General features: G+C 39.3%; 1 protein-coding gene across 1 annotated transcript in view; it reads right to left on the bottom strand.

The window, feature by feature from the left end:
• Positions 1 to 17,681, bottom strand: part of LOC140238253 (CLIP-associating protein 1-like) — a 121,671-nt gene extending 103,990 nt beyond the window's left edge. Inside the window, exons 1-3 of the mRNA XM_072318188.1 lie at positions 17,640 to 17,681; positions 16,161 to 16,220; positions 7,255 to 7,346 (exon numbers count right to left, since the gene is read on the bottom strand). Coding sequence (XP_072174289.1) covers positions 7,255 to 7,346; positions 16,161 to 16,184 — 116 coding nt within the window. The 5' untranslated portion in view covers positions 16,185 to 16,220; positions 17,640 to 17,681. The remainder of the gene's footprint in view (positions 1 to 7,254; positions 7,347 to 16,160; positions 16,221 to 17,639) is intronic.
• Positions 17,682 to 20,342: the final 2,661 nt, after the last annotated feature.

Genomic DNA, 20,342 nt, shown 5'->3' with positions numbered 1-20,342 from the left:
AATTCATCTCTTAAACCCTATTCAACTCAACATTATAATTGTAAACCTGTTGGATTGGAAAGCAAATAAGAAGAAGAAAAAAAAAACCCAGTGCAAACAAATAAAATATCAATGCAGGAAAAAAAAAAATCTACTCAACCAAAGACTGTAATCGTATAATCTGTGGGAGATTTGCAATGATCTTGATTTATCCATAATTCCGTCAAAATAAATCGAATATTACTAATACTATCAAAATAGTAACTGTTACAAGAGTATTTGCATGTAGTGGACTTCCATTCACTTGTCCCTATAAATGTGGTTATGCCTGGCCTTTTTATACACCGACAGAAGTGCAGAACTTGATAATCTGTCAGAGCCACTTCCGAAAGCCATGTGTTATGTAGTTTAATGTCAATTTCTTCCAAATGGACAATATCCACCCCCTTCCCCCAGAGTGATCAGGTGCAGTGTTATGTGTTACTCTGGATGTCTGAATGATTAGTCTCTATCGGCCGGGCTGCCCTTGACCGATTACCGGCCAAAAAATAGCCAGTCAGAGGCAGTAATGAAATGTGAGGCAGTCGCAGTTGCATCACCATCCACTCTGGCAGAGGTTGTACGCTGTCTGACACATTCTGATAAATTCTGATAGTTAACAAAATTTGAATATGTCCACACTCTTATATGTCTTTGTTGTTGTTGTTGTTGTTGTTTGGGGGATTCCTTTATTCCACACAAAAGAAAATCTACAAAATTTCACAATAACTTTTGAAGGAAAGCAAATGTATTTTTTTCATTAAAAAAACATATGGAACATATAACCATTTCTTGTTTTCAATGTAACACCAGATATATAAACTACGTCTTGCAGACCATTATTCATAAAAAGGAAAGGCAAACATTTTCACTTTTCTCTCTTTTTAAAGTGCAGCTTCACAGTACCTCATCATGGTATAATATGCTTTGATGCCATCAAATCTACAGCCGTAAGGGGTGGCACATATAAGATGGGGGAAGGGGAGAGATTTAACGTCGAGAAAATGGACACATAATCAATTCACCCCGCCATTAGGCCAGAAGCCGAATGCTAATCAAGGGGATATCTGTTTACTTTTTGACATCAGGTCGAAGCAAACAATGAGTCAGACTCCATTGGTAATGGGACTGGCAAGTTTTGTTCATTCAGTCAGTCAGTCCATAGTATATCAGGGTCCCATCCCCTGAGGCCATGTGCAATATGTATGATAGCCAGTGCTGAATTTTTAATCTCAAAATGCACCCAAATTACAAAAACAACCTGCTCTCATAATAGATCATATAAGCCAGTTCATAATTGGCTCATGTGCAGATTGGTACAAACGACCTTTCCTTTCCTCAGTTAGCTTTATTTGTAATTCACTTGTTTCCGAAGCGACATAATGAAAAGGCTCACCTGACATAACAATATATGAACTTCATGTTCAAACAAAGGATGAATATGCATAGACCAGGTGACCAGAATGGCCTGACAAATAATACCTGGAAAGGTATTCATTTCATTGTTTTGCATTGAATGCATTGAATTTTTTTAATTTTTTTTTTGGTATTATTATTAACAGTGCCAAATACTGGGTGTTCATTTAAAATACTTGTTGCTATCAGCTGGATGTGCTGGCAAGCACCACTTATATGGATTGCATAAACAATAACATTAGGGACCTTTAGATTTTAGACGCGCGGACGTTCAGAGGGAAAAAAAACATGTTCTGAGCGTGTGCAGAAACGTGCGTCAAGTTGATCTATTTTTAGCTTGCGTCGCCTGAGCTTTTCACTACGCACACTGAGCTATTTTTACGTCCGCATAGTTTGCCACGTAGAGAGCTACTTCATGCACCGATCATATGGGGGCACGATTTTATTTTTTATACGTTGCGTCCCAGCGTAATCCAAAGCTACTTTTCAGCACGACGCAGGGGAGAGGCGAACGTCCAGCGCACTCGTCATCTCAAACGTCCGCACGTCAAAATCTATTATAAAATGGGTTCAAGAACGTAGCCAATAGGAAGCGCTGAAATGAGTCACGTGGGCTTTGATTACTTTAGTACCATTGCACTGCAGTACCAGTGCGCACTCAATCAGTTGTTACAAGTGCGTCGCGCGCTACTATACGCGCTGTCAATACCTGTAAACAACTTCTAGTATACAGTATACGTATACAGTACTCTTATACGTACATTGTACTTACATGTGCGGGATTTCCGAGTGCGACGTGATTGACTCGACTCTCTCGAGCGAGTGCTACATGTAGCTGACTGGATTATTGACCCACAAAGGTACGTGAAAATGCTGTTAGTTTTCGACCCATTTTATAAAACAAATGATGCACAGGATTATTTCGCCTCGTGCATGTTTCACAATTGTAAATACCCTCGAGTGCGCTGTGCCTACACTAACGCACTCTATCCTGTGCATCATTTGTATAAAGCTCCCTAATGTTACATCACAGATGCTTTACTCTCTGAATTTAAAAGCCAGCATACCTGTATAGTACAAATAACCTTTTTTTCTGCTCATGCACAAAGTGGGACTACAAAATGGCTTACTGAAAAGGTCAATTTTCAGAAACTGCTGTTGGACTTTCCTACACAAACATGTCAGGAGACTTCACTTTCCACACCTAAAATTTCATTGATCATTATCATCATTATTATTTTTATTTTTATTTTTTTTTTGGGGGGGGGGGGTTAAGGGAAAGAGGTGTCCTTTGCCTACATTATCAGAAATAACAAGACTCTAATACTGACTATCTTATAGAGACTAATATCAAAGTGTACACTATACACCACAGGTCTATGTATATATATTTAAATGGTGTTTGCTTTAATATTCTGCTACCAGCACAAGAGGGCAGTATTTCACACTTTCAAATTGTATCACTCCTGTGCAATGTCAGAGGTAGGCACAACATTGGCTGTGTAGGGCATTGCGCAAGATGCTAACTAGTGTCTTCTCATATAAGACAAAAAAAAAAAAACAAAGTTTAATTCTGTGGACAGACATACCAACACCCACACCCACACACAGACAGACAGATAAACAGACATATACACAAACACACCACACACACACACACACACATACACAATGAAGTCTGCCTTCAGCCAAGCAGTAATATTGTGAACTGTGTTCCGATGAATCATGCCACGCAGACGGGCAGCTTGGGGAAAGGTCGAGACACATTTACTCTGCGCTTGTCATCCCCCGAGCATTCCCACAAGCATGGGAAGTGAGCCCTCAAGAGTTGAATGCCTGGGTATGTTACTGATGCAGACAGCATTGCTCCGTGCACAATGAAGGTTGCTGCACTGTTTTCACTGACAACCTCTCTCACTCTCTATCTTCCGTCTGGTAGTACACAATAATGATTTTACACACCAAAATGAACATGAAATAAGTCCTGATGCATATTTTATGAGTCAATTGGGGGGGGGGGGAGGGAAGCAAACTCAAGCATATAATTCATGCAGTGTTCACAAAAATGTCCTCAGTCCCACACATACTCAATTGATTCTTTGTGAATCATGATTTGTCTTCTTCAAGACTAATTGATGCACACAACCTGTGCATATAGTTCGGCCTTTTTTTTTTTTTTTTTGGTATCTGATTGATGGACAAGTAACGTGCTGCAATAAGCGAGTAAATGAATCATCAATTCATCACAGGTGAGCGCATTATCTAGTCTGGCAGGTATACCATGGGATGTCTGCATTCAATGTTGGATTGCTCTCAATGCGACTACATTCACCCTCGAGTGTACATGTATTTTTCTCTTCTTCTCCAGTTCAAGTGACCAAGTCTTAGCTATTTGGAATGGATAAATTTGCTAGATGTACAAATAAAGTGTCTTATGAATAAATTATGTTTGGGTGGGTAAAATGCTTCTCTTTTTTTCTTTTTTGGATCCTCAGTGCTTATCCACATTTTCAGGGTTTTTTTTTTACTTTTTTATTTGAAAAATATGCTTCTAATTAAGGATTGGTTTTGATTCTATACACCATGTACTACGGATCATATCAACGCTTCACATGAACATCACCATTCTCAGAGAATGGAATCATAATGTCAAACTGTGGGGTCTACAATGTGCAGTGCTACCTGTCGATCAATAGAGTACGAAAAGGATTTATAGATATTTTAAACACACAGCTGCCAAACACACTTACCGCTAGTGCAATAGTATACAAATGATGCACAGGATAGAGTGCATTAGTGTAGGCGTAGTGCACTCGAGGGTATTTACAATTGTGAAACATGCACGAGGCGAAGCCGAGTGCATGTTGCACTACATTGTAAATACCCGAGAGTGAGCTACGCCTACACTAACGCCACGAAATAATCCTGTGCATCATTTGTTTTATAAAATGGGTCGAAAATTCGAAAACTAACATCATTTTTCAGCGTTTTTCACGTACCTTTGTGGGTCAAGACGTCCGAAGATGTTCGTCCCAAACTTTTACGCACGTCGCACTCGCGGAAGTCCCGCACATACAGTATAAGTATAATGGGGGGTTGGGTTTCCGGACACCCGCATGAAAACTTACTTATTTTACATAGAATATGCACCCTTTACCTTAAAGACTTGATATAGACTCCTAGCTCATATAGGCCTACTAGACAACATACTCTGAAAACGGCGTGAGAATTAACCTGCTAAATCGTTGGATTTGCTCTTCAAAGTGACTCCATGTACGCGTCCGGTCCCATAACGCTTGGTCTACTGTACTGTACAAAGTGTACGTATATGTATAGTATAGTACAGTATACGTACGTACGCCACATATGTTATGCACAAGGGAAGACAGGCCGGCCGGCCGGCAGCCCGAACTAGAAGTTGTTTACAGGATTGACAGCGCGTACGCGTATGCATGCAATTCATCAAAGGAGCCGCCGCGCGCACAGACGATCGGCAATCTACCATAGGATTACAGGCAGTGCAATAGTACTGAAGTAAAGGAAGGAGGTGTGTCTCATTTCAGAGCTTCCTATTGGCTACATTCTTGAACCCATTTTATAATTTGTGTTGTCAGGTGGTCAATGTCACTAAGATTGTACCAAAACAATTTTTCAGTAGACCACATCACATAAAAATTTTGTTTTTGAAGTGCCTATCATTGACAATCAAAACATGCACTCTTAGAATTTAGATGATTAGTCTGAGGGCAATGACCAACCTCTCTCTGGCAAATATGGGTAAAAACATGATGAATTGAAAGCAATGAAGATCAGCCATGCCAATATACCAGGCATAAAGATTTGTGCTAGTATTTTACCTCTCTGCAAAGTAATAACACGTCTCATAAATGGAAAAGAAATATCCAATAACATAAGATTTACCTTATATGACATCAATACAACATGCATGCTCCATCTTCCATTACCTGACCCCGGAAATAAAAAACAAAAAACAGTACAAGTAATAACGTATGCAATTATTATCATCCCTCAAGACTGCCTCGGAAGTCATCCATCACCCTGCATCTGACGTCATCCCAGTCAATCAACGCAACAAATGAGGCATAAGATGCTAGACTCATTTCTTTCTTCTTTTTTCTTTTTTTGGGTGGGGGGGGGGGAGGGGGGCTGCCAAACAATTTAGGAGAAGGAGGATAGCATTAAGCTCTACCAAGATGAGACAGCATATAAACAAACGGGGCAGGCGAGAAGATACAGGAATGGAGGGCAAGATGGATAAAGCATGTCTCCTCTCTCTAGAGAAAGTCGACCAATCCCATTGACAGCTGAAATATCAAGCGTCCAAGAGTTCAGACATTGAAATGTAAGGATAGATGCACTGCATCCCCCTCTCCCCACCCACTTTTCTTTTCTGTTTTTTTTTTTTTTTTCTCAACTGGAAATCATCCCAGACAGATCGCTTCCCAAATGGGGCACCTCATCCCATTTCATTCTTTAATGAACTCCCTGCTCCTCGCGCCTGTTCCAGCGTGACAGCCAAAACACAGACACAAAGGCAATACCACTTTACAGTGTAGGGTACTACTATGCTCCCTCTCTGCCATTACACGCCTCCCACACATATGACTCCTTCATACTGGGAAGCATACATAGGCAGTGTTCAGTATGTTGATAGCCTGATGAATGAACGGTCAGATCTGCGCAGCATACACACCCATGAATCCTCCAAATACACGTGCAGGGGGAGGATACCATTTTATTCATGCACATATTCTCTTTGTTTTCAGCCTTTGAGCTCATTGCAATTAATATAAACACCTGATGAAGCACTCTTCCTATCATTTCAAACAGTGCATTATTTTCAATGTTCACATATTTCATTGCTAATATTGCCCCCTTCCACATCCAACACCGCTGGTGCTATGAAAAGAGTGCCCAACTTAAAACAATCACGCTATGCTCAACCGACCTATCACTGAATAATCCAACCCCCAAGATTCACTGGAAGATTGGCGTATTTGCAGTGTCAATTTGATGCACTGGTTACATACCATGTGCATCTAGAATGGGCAAGGGACTGAGGGAGAAATGGGGGGGGGGGGGGGGAGGAGGGGTGGAACGCCAGACTGAAAGACAGCCCCAGGAAAGAGAAAGATAGTACTGGGGGAGGGATGGGAGATCAACAGTTGCCCTTAGCAACAGGAGGCCCTCAAGAGAGAGTAAAGTAACACTATATTGATGAATTAACAATGCGGTAATGGAATACATTTCTAACGCAGATGAGATGCACATCACTGCTTTCAATACTGAGGACAATGCATCTTCTTTCATTCCTGGGAATATTGTAGCTCTCATCACATCATTCTGTGTGACTTTCAATTCATTTTCAAAACATGATACAGAGAAAATGAAATGACATCAGGGGGGCATTTCACGAAGCAGTTTGGTCGCATATTTTTCTGACAAACTGTTATAAGCTACTGAAATCCTTGCATCTGATTGGCTGAGAGCAAATTTGTCCAACAAAATGCTTCATGAAATGCCCCCCCCCCCCAGTCTCTCAGACAATAGGAGGCATTTTTCTGCATATCATGTGGCAATACATCTACTTCAAGGAATCAGTGGTATCATTAAACATTATTCCACTGTACTGCCAATTATCTTTTGAAGATATTTTAACTACAACAGACACACAGGAGCAGAACAACAAAAGAAAAAAAAAAAGGCTAACATTGGTTGCTGATGATTGTTCCATTCTGATTTCTCAGTGTCCTACCACAGGTTTCTGTACAGAGCTCTGAATACGTGAAAGATACTTACACATTGATTGTCTGCATGAGGCAGAGGAGAACCTCTTCTCTCACCCTCCAGCCCTTGTGTGAAAACCCCTTCATTAGCCTCTCGAAGACGTACTGCAAGAGATTGAGTGAGAGAGAGAGAGAATATTTCCTCGCAGTTTAATATAGCAGTTTTTTCTCCCACGCCAGACGCACAGGGAAACGGAGACGCGCCCGTTTTCTGGAGCGTGGTATTCATATCGGGGCGAGAGTCTCCCTGATGGAAACGGAGGCAAGCATCAAAATGGTAATCACACTGATGTGAGATATCAATATACTGCCTCATGTTAAAAACAGTGATGCCATAATGCAGTTACAACCATTTCATTGAGACTAAAAAACAAACAAACAAACAGTACTTGCTGCTTCAATGGGACAATATCACAGTTGACATTTAAAAGGCAAGTTATTTTTACCTCTTTTACATATGTTGGTTAAACAAGACATATTTTTCACAAGATGTACTTACAAAACTGAATTTTTTATTCATCTACCTGAACATGAATATTCAATAGATTTATGACAAAAAATGTAGCCATGGTTATATAACCTTGTAGCAGTCATGAAAACTATATGTACAAAGGAATATTCAACAGTACCTTTGACCTATTGCTGGATATTACACAGATAACATAGTTTGCTGGCATAATGAGCTTAGAGTAGCCTCTAAAAATATATGAGCTGCTACACATACTCATTGTGTATAATATATCAACAGCTTTTGCAAGTTTACTGAACAAAATATGCTGTCAGTGGTGATGTAAAATCTTCTCTATAATGAACACATACAGGAGCAGGAGCAGTCTGAGCTTGTTTTTGATATGGTGTGTGCAGGTTACAGTGTGATGTGTAGACCCATATATTCAACTTCACGTAGCAGATGTCGAAATTTTAGACCTCTTTTTCATCACGATACCTGTAGTAGCCTATAGGAGCAACGGTCTCACTCAGTAGTTATCCCAGCAAAGTGGTGGCGACCATAAATTTAAGAGATGACTGTGTGGAATACATTAAATAAAAGATGCTATTTGGTTCTGTGGTACATCCCAAATGAACCAAGTGTATAACAAGCATATAAAATAGGCCTATGTACCTGCAGTGCATTATCAAATGCCTTAAAAAAAAAAACTGACGACTTGAAAATATGAATTGCATTTAGAGCTGGAAAGAAGGCTCATCATCAAAATATTGCTCTCCCCTGCAGACTTGAGCTGATGTGACTTGTTTGTTTATTTTACCAGCCCACTGTTTCTACCAATGTCACTATGGCAACAGTGGCACTTTCTGCGATATGAGTACATGTACTACTTGAACATTAGTAGCATGAGCAATGGAACAAATTATGCTGGTAATGGCTTTAAACAGGGACATTAATTGCTGCTGTAAAACCTAAGAATCAAAGTAACAAGTACACTACATTAGTGATTATGGGCACCTTCCGGCTGTGCTGCAACGGTATTGCTTACAGTATAACTGGCGATGGAAAATCTGGTCTGTGGATCTTGTTACATCTTGGAAGACATTATATACCATTAATAGTTTTATGTTTATGTTTATTCTTTTCATCCTGTTCTTACGAACTTGAGGGGAGAACATGGCTCGCAAAGAATACAGTAACATCCCATTCAATTCCCCAGATAGCAAAAAACAATCCATATGATAAAATGGCTGCTTGTGTACCCTTCCCCCCCCCCCTTGTCTCTTATTCAAACTCTGCTGTTGAATGTCAAAAAAAAAAATTCATTGTTAAAGGGATAGTACAGTATTGGTGGAGATAAAAATTGGCTTTGAACTTGTTGAGAGATACCAAGTGTAAATGAAATAGTACAGAGCATACCATTTTAAGAGGAATTCAAAGTTTATTTGATGAAAATCGGGTTTGAAATTACTGAAACATCCAAAAACAAAGTAAAACAAAGCGATCGTAATAAAGGTGGGTCCCTCACTTTATTATAATCGCTGTGTTTTGCAAGTCTCTGCCATTTCAAAACCAATTTTCATCAAATAAATGTTGAATTCCTCATGGAATTACATGCTCTAGCATATTTCATAAGAGCTTTCTCATTATCTTACCAAAAAATGTTAGAAACCTGAAATTAGGTCTCAACCAAAACTATACGATCCCTTTAATATTGCCACTCAACTGGATTACATACAATGTGTATTTGCATAAAAACCTTGGAAGTGAACTTGGTATGTGCAACATAGTGAAAACTGCATTAACGTGCCTTCGGGCACTCCATTAAATATGTATGCATCCCTTCCCATGGTTGTGACGCTAAATGAACACGAGGTACAAACTTCAGCATGTTGTAATAGAATGACAGGAGCGTACGCTTCTTGCCAAAAGCTGAATACAAGGCATACCAGCCTACCTTATGGTACCCCACTTCAACACAGACCCGTACATGATTTAAAGCAACAAAAAAAAAAAAAAAAAAAAATCAATTATCGTAATATACCATGGCAAAATCCAATCTGCTATGATACTATTTTGTTACCATGGCAGTTGTAACTTGGCATTCTGAACAGAGAAAGCTGACATTTTAACTGACGTCAGTTGTACCAAAGTAACACTCTCTAACAGCAGTAAAGATTGCACGATACTACAATGTTGATGTTTCACAGAGAATAATGTACCCTCTACGTAATGCAGACAAGTTCGTGTGGCATATATTGTACATGTTAGATGCAGTGAACCAAAAGCAACATTACCATGGCAATTAGTGGAAGGTTAATGACTGCTAGAGTATTCAAATGGCGAATCAATTACTATGGTGTCCAAAGGTCTTCTGACATTACTTGTTTCAATCATGTGACCTAAGCAGTACTTGACCAATCTTCTTCACTTCCTTTGTGCATGGAATCTCACATACTTCACATTTACGTGGCACATTTCCTTCCTATCACTGCTAAATATAATTCCAAGGATATCATGTCTACAAACACTCTTACCAGACAGAAGAAACCAATCCCTTCCAACTAATTCGAGATGACTCGCATTTCGTTCTGCTTGTGTTGAAGACATACATAAGGATTTCTATGACAGTAGTCATTTATAATCACACATCCAAGGTAGCTATTTCCATTCTCCACAAGAGAGATAGTGTTAAGCTGACATGCAGACATTCAAATTATTATCTCACATCGATTTTAAGACGTTGCTTTAAACTTCACAAGCTGCTGTGTTGAAATCGCATATTTCATGCGTAACTCTTTGAAGCAGATTTGTCCATAACCCTCTGGTCAAGCCTTGCTTGTAAAATTTATTTCGAGAGAAAGTGGCAACATTATCTTGACTGTTCTCATAATCAAAACAGAGCACTTTGATACAAGTGTAGCTCACAAGTCAACAAAAAAAAGGACAAATGAAACTATAGTGCGTTAGAATTTACTGTAAGTTCGAAAGTTCCGTTACATTTACATGAGCTTCACAGTGGGTCATAGAACTCAACTGCCAAACTAAAACGGCTGCCCGCAACTTTCTGATGAAAGTCAGGCCAAAATCGAGAAGGTATACAATGGAATTGAAGATATTTTCTGTGTGAATTTTCAGTGGTGTCGAAACAAAAAATGGCTACGAACAAATTGACTGCGCATACGCAAAGGAGATCTCATATATATTCTCGACTGAGAATTGCGTGATAAAATACAAAGTAGAGTGAATACTATGGTGCATGACTCGAACTTCCAGACTTCCACACCAAAAAGTGGTCATATTGTGTTGCACATCTACACGGTAGTCTGACCAGGAATTAACATTACAGGATCACTAACAAAGTCCTTTTTTTTTCTTTATTGGGTGTAACAGGAGAAGATGGGGAAGAAGAATGAGCATCCATACAAAGCAACAGCACGAAGTCTGAGGATCGATTTCACACATAAAGATTACACCTCGTCGATCACGCACACAAAGGGTACATGACATGCAGTGGCTCCTCAATTCAACACGAGTATGGGGAAATGACGGAGATCACATAATTTTTTATTGATGTAAAGAATCAGACTGCAGATTAATCTTCTCTCAGATCAGCAACAATGGTAGATATATTGTACACTAGACTAATGTCTTTTATTTCTTTCCAGTGAAAAGATGGCAATAAGATAGTTGAAACATTTGATAAAGTTGTAGAGAGACAGAGATAAAAAAAAAAAAAAATACTATATATACTGTGAACAGCTACTGCAGCTTCCTTTCATTGCATTGGCCTCAGGGAATTAGAATTTCATGTTGAATGCCGCCTCCTTTTGACTGTCCACCAGGAATAATATTTGAACTGTTTCCAGTGCTAAAGGTCATGTTGTAGGTGCACCCATCTCACACCTTCCACACAAGAGAGAGGTATGGTACACTACTTCAAAGTCTAAATCTGGCATTTGCTATATGGGCAAATATTTCCAGATATAGAATAACAAATATCAACTCTTCTCCCCAATCCCTCACACACACACTTTATAACAGGTTAAATCAAATTGCATTTTTTTTTTTTCTAAATATGACATCTACAGCAGGTTAACCAAGACTTTTTCCCACGTTGAAGTTTGCACATGTATCAGCTCAGAACTGTGTGTCTGCCTAAAACTTACAAGGGATAGATTTACAAGTGTGTGTAAAAGTGTGCTTCAAAATCAAACAGTACAATGTGAGAAAGTACATGCTCATTGTTGGTGATCTAAATACGAAATGTGCATACCAGGGTAACCATTTACCATGCAGCAGAAATGCAATTCAATTAAAACAAAAACAAACAAAAAACTATTTTGACACATATCTTTTAGTGCTCAGGTATCGAACAGTCTTGCAGTTTCAGTGATATTAGAAGAAAATGTGTATGGTAATATGACACTTAGGATGGCACAGTTCAGATCCTAGCTGAAACTGTCTATATAACAGTCACTGGACCCCATATTCATGTTGTCACCAGTTTGAATCACGGGATAACAAACTATATAATTTATAGAGCACAGTCACTTTTGTTTTAGTGAAGTTTTATTTGTTTGTTGTTGTTTTATTTTTGCTATTGAAATGCTATTGGGGTTCAAGCATATTTTTGTTAGTCAATATTTTGTGGTTTTTCTTAGAAAATGACACCCAACACCCTATGGGTTGATCAGTCTGCATGCTTCGAGCACCCTGTGCTACACTGTCTGTATTCAGTCAAAGCAACGTACTACCAGGTCTGTCCTACTCGTAAAAAAATCTCACTAGGCATTTTCACTTCAGGCCGATGTTTCGAAATAGCGCGCTATTTTCTGACTTGGGAAATTAACCCAATAACGAAATAGCGCGCTATTTGATAATGTGAACACAAATTAGCGCGCTAATTGTATCGCTCTGATCGAGAAAATTTCTCGAGTCCAACTCGGGAAATTTCTGAAATAGCAGGATAGTAGCGCGCTATTTGATAATGTGACAACGGCTCGAGAAGTTAGCGCGATGCATCCCATCATGCCTAGCGTGTGTGACCCGATCGATCGAGGCAAACTGCACACAAATTATGAGGAATTTTTGAGAGGGCACAGCACACACATTACTGATGCTGTTTGCACATACTCAGCTGTCGAATTAGCTCGAAAAAAATGCGGGCTAATTCTCTTTGGGCTGATGTGAATAAGAAATGAAATAGCGCTCTAATTCGCAATCGCAAAAAATATCTCTAGCTTGGATTTTTATCGGGCTGATGTGAAAACGCCTACTGTAAAGCTGGGGTTGACTGCCTTCATAGAAGTATAATGCTGTTCTTGATTACAGAGAAATGTAGGTGAATACATGGATGAAAAAATAGATTGATGAATTCATGAACAGACAGTTGGAAGGCTTAAGAAAGACATGGGAGAGAGAGAGAGAGAGAGGGAGCAAGGAAACAGACCTTTTATCAAATGACACAAAAGAGAAAGAAAAATATAGGTCACTTTGTCATTTCCTGCTCTGAGAGTCAATGTGTCAAAACCAACCCTTTAGAGCTAAATTCCAGTACTCTTGGTATGAATGCTTCCAAGGTACAGGAATGTCCTTGACACATAGGTCTGACAATCTCTAGATTGTCACCATCGGTGTACTTTGCACTGACCAGCTAACCATGAACAGGGACTTCCTTCCATCGTTGCTGCTCTACTTCACTGCCAGCAGTACCATCGCCACCACTCTACCACAAGCAAAATATCATGCAATACTGTCACATGTGCCCCCCCCCCCCAAAAAAAAAAAAAAAAAAATCCCCTCTCTGGTGTTTTAACCCGTAGAAGACTAGTCCGGAGCATACTCGTGCACGCGTCTATGGGAATTCTGCTGTAGCAGAATCAGCCCATCCTCAACAGGTTTAACATGCTCACATTCAGGGTGTCCCCAAAGTTGCATGTGGTGGTCGTAACCCTTTCAGGCCCTCTGCTTCATCATTCCATCAATATTCTGTGCATTATAGTTGCAAGTGGCGACCAAAGAGTTAAGTGAGTTTGTTAAGCTTCTTCCTCTCTCTCCTGGATGGTGCACTACCCCCTTGTTAAGGGAGTTCTATTCAATGGAACCTTCTTATAGATATAACTGATGTAGAGATTGGTCATGCGTAAGGTTAGATGAATATAATTTTAGTCTTCTTGTCAGTACGATGACATGCATGCCATAAGGAACCCGAGTTGCCATTCTTCCACTTGACTGCTTTTTGCTTTAAAGCACTGTATGCTCATGGAACATCTGTAGCATGGCACTGATTTCTCCGAAGCGAGAACCAAAAATTAATTGATGGCATGTACAGAATTCATCAACGTATAGAAATTCTATGTGTGACTTTTATCTGTTTGTGTGTTTTAATAATGTTCAGGGGATGTTCAATGCTCACTGCTACTCTACATTTCTTCTCTGGCTCATCAATTCCTCTTCATATTGTTTCACATGAAATGTCCTGTTATCAATCCGATATCCTCAACTGTAAAGGTTTTCTTTTGTTTTGTTGGTGTTTTTTTTTTGTACCCACAGCAAACAAAGATGTGATATATGTATGTTCATGAGTGGTGTATCTGCCATAGAGCAAACTAAAGTCCTCATCTGATGGTACCCTTCATTATAAAGTCTATTATAGCCCAAGCACTGACGCACTGAGAGGAGAATCTAGCGACACAGTCTACTGCTTTCAAACAATGGTCTAATAAAACCCAGCGTGCAGCAAAAGCGATAACATCCCTCTACCATATTCATCCAGAAAAAAAAAAAATCAATTATCTTTACAGTTGAGGATATCAGTACAAAAACAGGGCATGTTATGTGAAACAATATAAAGAGATATTGACGAGCCAGAGGAGAAATTTCCCATTATAGACAACTTTAGGGGTATCTGTCCTATTTAACACCTCGCCGAGTCGAAATCTGGCCACTATGTAAACTCATGACTCTGCATAACCGTGTCTGCCATTGGGACAACACTGTATTTCTCAGATGAATCTCTACTCACAGCAAAATGTATTATGTTCGAGTTCATCCAGCATGATATCTCCCTAGTCGACAACCCTTTATTGTCTGTGCAGGGAAAAGGTATTGTACTGCCAGTACACAGCATTTCACCACTTGCTGAGGTGTAGAACACCTCTGCATATTAACCTCCCAAGACAAAAAATGAATAAGGATAACATAGGATAACTTCATTGCCTAGGTGACACCCTTACCTCAATTGGATAGGAGGATAGGTCGTCTAAAGTGACTGATGGTCTCATTGATCTCTAATATGAGTTCATTGGACAAATGGTGATTTCAATGTCTGTACAACATGAATATTTAATACTGTTTCACTAAGAGCATAAGGTAATTTTGACGTAAACATGTTATTTGTTCACATTTAACTATGAGCTAGTTCAGACAATAGAAAAATCTTTCTTGTAATCATTTTTATGAATCGTGACTGTAATTTGTTTTGAGCTTTGGACCTTTCAGATCCTCGAATGTTACATGTAGATCTCTTTCAGACAACTCAAAAATTTCTCTTGTAATCATGTTCATGACTTGTTATTGTAGTAATGATTTGATTTTTGGACGTAGGCGCTTCCTGACCTGTCAATCAAACTCGCAAGGTGTGCGCTAGCTAGTGAAGCGCAGGCAAACCGCATTACATTTCGTGCTGTCTGTAGGCAGAAGTAAATGTAGGGTAAAGCTAAGCTCCACCTACTCAATCAAGTCTGGGAGGTCATGCCATTCAGATGAGAAGTGCTCACCATGAATCGAGCAAATCAAGATTTGAAAACACCTCCGGATCTCAATTTGCTCATCAAGACTCTGGAATCGTGATTGCAATAATATACTTTCAGATGCAAGAAATATCTCGTTTACAATCATGCTTCTTCTAATATAATCACAATTTCAAGAGAGATTTCCCTACTGTCTGAATCACAATTTCGAGAGAGATTTCCCTGCTGTCTGAATGTGGGGTATGCTGGCAATCAACGTGTAAACAATATCAATTGCATTTTGAGATGATGGCCCTGAGATGGATATAGCTGTAACTAGGTTATGCCTCACATATATATTTCATTTTCCTGCAACAAATGTGATCAACTCATACAACTGCTGCCAGTTTCTTGTTACAAATCCTTCAGAATTGCTATTATGTGAGCTATGATGGGATTAAGCATGTGTTAAATCAAGGAGCGGCATTTTTCCCCCTTGATCCATGAACAATAAGACCATATCCACATCCACTGCTTTGTCCAACATATCAGCCACAGCATGGTTGCCAAAAAAAAAAAAAAAAAAAAAAAAGAAAGAAAGAAATTACAACATTGTGCCAGAAGCCCTCTTGTAGCGCTGCTTTGTGGCAAGTGATTTGATAACAAGATTTTTAATATTCTGCTGCAGGGAAGCACGATTATTAGGAGGGATTTTCGGGAAAAATCAAGAATGCTCACCTGAGGTGTGGCTGCTGGCGCCATCAGCTTCTGTATTAAGGCTTGGGACTGCTCGCGAACCTGAGGAAAAGAAAAACATCAAGAACATATTTTTTTAACAACCATTAATGTAAACAAAAACCAATGAATTGACCCCCCCCCCCCAAAAAAAAAAAAAAAAAAAAAAAAATTCAAGCAACTGTCTAGACGGCAAATTGAATAATCAAAAGCAAATACATTTTTGATTTGAAATGATGTACTTTCTGTATCATCCCTAGCCCCCCGTTTTTCCCCCTCTGGCAAATCAAAGACCAGCTAATGGAATTCTGTGCTAATTGACACTGTGCACTGTTATCATTATTGGTAACAATCCTCTCACCCCATGGAAACAAAGCATGACAAATATAAAGAACTATAACATTTTCCTTTATAACTTAAATAGTCCTTGAAAACAAATTGAAAAGTATCAGTTTCAGAATACTTTTATGTTAGGCCAGGCATAATCTTTTCTCTCTCATTAACCCGTTGAGGACGAGTCCCGAGTATACTCGGGCAAGCGTCTAAGGGAAATGTGTGTTGTAGCAATATCAAACCGTCCTCAACGGGTTAATGACAATCAAAATTGTGAGATCATTTCAAATGGAACATTACAACTTGCAGGGAACAAAAGAATCAGTCAAGAATAAGCAGCGCATTGACAGTGTAAACAAACATTAACTAGTTGCAGGACAAATCAGCATGCCACATTCATTAACAACAGAATAATGATGCCATGCTTTCATTTTCATTTTCATTTTCATCTTTTTTTTTTCTTCTGCAAAAACATGACTGTATGTACATGTATGCCATATATATTTTGCGACTAGCAAAATTTGTGAAAATGAAAATACTGCAAAATATACCCCATACAAAGAATAGAAACCAAATCATGAAAAGGAGGTTTTATATTTCATTTGTTAATGATTTCGTTTTTAAAATTAAATCCTGCATCACTAAATAACAAGATTTTGAATAATTCTTCCGTTTGTTGTACAATTTCCTCTGGATACTTTATGCATCCATGGTACTGAATGTTGAAGACCACAGTAATGCATAATGGCTACAAACTCTCAAGACATCATCACAAGGTTTCCTTATTAAGCAGTGGTAACGCAGTTCAGCGTCAACCCTCGCACCTTGCTGTCTTTTACTGCAGCTTCCATCAAAATTATCACAGTTCTCCAGCTTCTAATTAGGGCATGGATTTTGTGGGTTGGTTTTGGAGGCAGGGTCACGCCAACCTGCACTAAACATACCACAGGGACCCATGTCTATTTAGAGCCCCCGTTCACATCTAGATTGGAGGGCATGTCATCTCATTCAAAACTGGATACACAAAACATTATCAGATCTTGTGACAACATCTGACTGACAAAGTAAAAGGTCACGATAAGGTTATAAATACGGTCAGAGAAGAAAACAAAAATCAAAAGAGCTAAAAGACAGAGTAAAGTACTTTACCTGTTCTTTGCTGTCCCCTAATCTGTCAACTGCTGGTGGTAAAACTGTGTGGGAAGAAAATGTTTAGATAAGAGTTTTATTGAAGTGCCAACCTTGTGCATACATAACTGTTTGAGTTACTGCAAACTGCATCAAGGATCGGGAATTAATTGCATTTCAACAAAAGCAGTCTACTTCAAATATTCTCATATCAATGACGCTGACAACTCCCACAAGCATTCTACGGAAGGGGGAAAAATGAAGAAGGAATTCTATTTCAATGTATTTATGAATTACAAATTATGCAAATACACACTGTTGTTAACAGTATTCTATAAATCATGACAAAATAGTCATAGCATGCCTGAATACTCCTATGACATTTATATCTTTCTTAAACATCATGACATTGGCTAACAAAATGACGTTAATTTCTCAATGGGCATAATATGTGTACTGCCAGAGACAAGCCTCATTAAACCAACACTTCTAATGTGCCATTGATAGTGATGCTAAAATTCCATTACATCTCCTACAACTAACCACTTTCCACTTATGTCCATTTTCCAAGAAGTCTTCTCTCCTTTTTTATCCCCACTCTCTCTTTAACGAACTATAGATAGAGTGGGGGGAGCATATTTTCATCCAGTTATGAAATCAATTTATATCATTTCATAATGTAACGGGCTACCTAACCCTCCCTGTTAGTGCTACACCTAGAGTCAGGAGACAGTCTGAACACTGCTGGGGCAAACGCGTGCCTGGAACCCTTCAACTTGGCCGCCCTGACAGAGCCCCACTAACGATTTCATTAGCATTTCACCAACGGGCATCTAATGTCTTGCCGTACACAGACAGGGCCCAAAGCTGAGATGCATGACAATCCAAACCAAGCATCGACACACAGCTCCGGCTTTTGCCCGGACTACCAACTGCTCTCTCTCTCCCAAGCCCCCCCCCCCCCCCATACACACACAAGAGTATGTCCATAGTGTTTATGTGTGTGTGTGTGTGTGTGTATGTGTGTGTTTGCATACATGTATTTTTCATCTCATTGAGAACAGACAGAAATGCTTAACTAGTTAATGCGAGGACTCACAGCCATACCATGCACTCGCCCATTGAAGAGAAGAATTTTTGATTCACTGATAAACTCCCACAAGTTATTGTTGTTGGGCCGTTTTGTTTTGTTTTTCTTTTCTTTTCTTTTCTTTTCTTTTTGATATACTGGGTAGTAATGTCATTATTGATGCATAGATGGCATTTAACAAGAGCACCACATTTGTGGATTTCCTATTTCCATCCAAACCATCAACATAGCACTACAGGATTTTCAACTGTATCAATTGTAGAGTCACATCCACAGGTTACACTGATGGCACTATATTTCCTGGAATTTAGTGGAAAGAGGAAACAAGTGATTCCCCACACCCCCCCCCCCCCCCCCCATCTGATTTCAGAGAGGCAAGCATTTGATACACTGTAGTTGATCATGGGTTTTAAGATCACTCATAATAGCAACATCAGGGTTCTCGCCAGGAATTTCTTCACGCTTGTCGGCATTTATGCGCGCTGTTCTGGGGGTGGGTACGGGAGGGGGGTTCCCCCTCCCGCGCGAAGCGCGGAAGCCTTCGCTAATGCTCAATACAACACAGATAAATCGCCGCTAAAATGCCACTATATGCGACATTCTCACGGAGATGTAATGAACGTTGTGAGGGGCATATTCTCACAGAAACAATGCAGAAACTCCATACCTTATGTTAGCGGCAGTTCCTAAATAATACCGGTAAATGAAAGAGAAGTAGGTGCCGATGGTGGAGGTTCCGATTTCTTTTAGGCCTTTCCTGTTTCACTGTTGCAATAATTAGCCGCCTCTGCATCGCAACAACGCGCGCCGTGTTGCTTCCTCGCCGTCTGCTCGACCACGTGGTAGGCCTATTGCATGCAGATGCGCGAGAAGCGATCGAGAACTTTCGGGACATCGTTGCACTTTCCTTTCTGGGTATACTGCGGTAGTTTGGCAGTGACATCAAAGAGACATCCTACAATTTTAAATGTAATGATGGTCATTATTCCGAAGGTTTGTTTAATCATAAAATGAAACGATTCATTACTGAGTACTTCGAAGGTTTGTAATCGAAAACAACAACACCAAAGGTCGGTATTACAGATGAATGTTCAAAATAAAACTGATTTCGTTCGAAGATTAACAAGCATTTTTTCTTTATTATTTTCCGATCAACGAACCTTCAGAAAGGAATCTATCATCTATCATCGTTATTGTTTCAGAATAAAAAACCTTCAGAATAAGAAAACACCGTTTCGGGGCCGTTGTTGTATTCCGAAATTATACTGGCAGAACATTCGAAATAACAAAACTGATTTCGTTTGGATATAAACGAATATTTTCTCCTTTATAATTTTTCTATTAACGATCATTCAGAATTAAGAATGTATTATTTTGCCATTATTCTGTCGGAGTAACGAACCCTGAGGGTAAGAAAACTATAACCGTTTTCATTTCTTCTTTATAGTTTTCCGATTAAGAATCTAAAGTATTATCGTTATTCTTTCGCAGTAACGAACCTTCAGAGTAAAAGAAAACTAACAGTTTTGGGGCCGTCGTTTTATTCTGAAATTTCACTGACGGAAACGTTCGAAATAACAAAACTGATTTCGTTGTGAAATGAACGGACATTTTTTAAAATCATTTTTGGATTA

This window comes from Diadema setosum, chromosome 14 (assembly GCF_964275005.1).
Source record: "Diadema setosum chromosome 14, eeDiaSeto1, whole genome shotgun sequence".
NCBI classification, from domain to species: Eukaryota; Metazoa; Echinodermata; class Echinoidea; order Diadematoida; family Diadematidae; genus Diadema; species Diadema setosum.
This window is presented reverse-complemented; position numbering and strand designations above follow the sequence as displayed.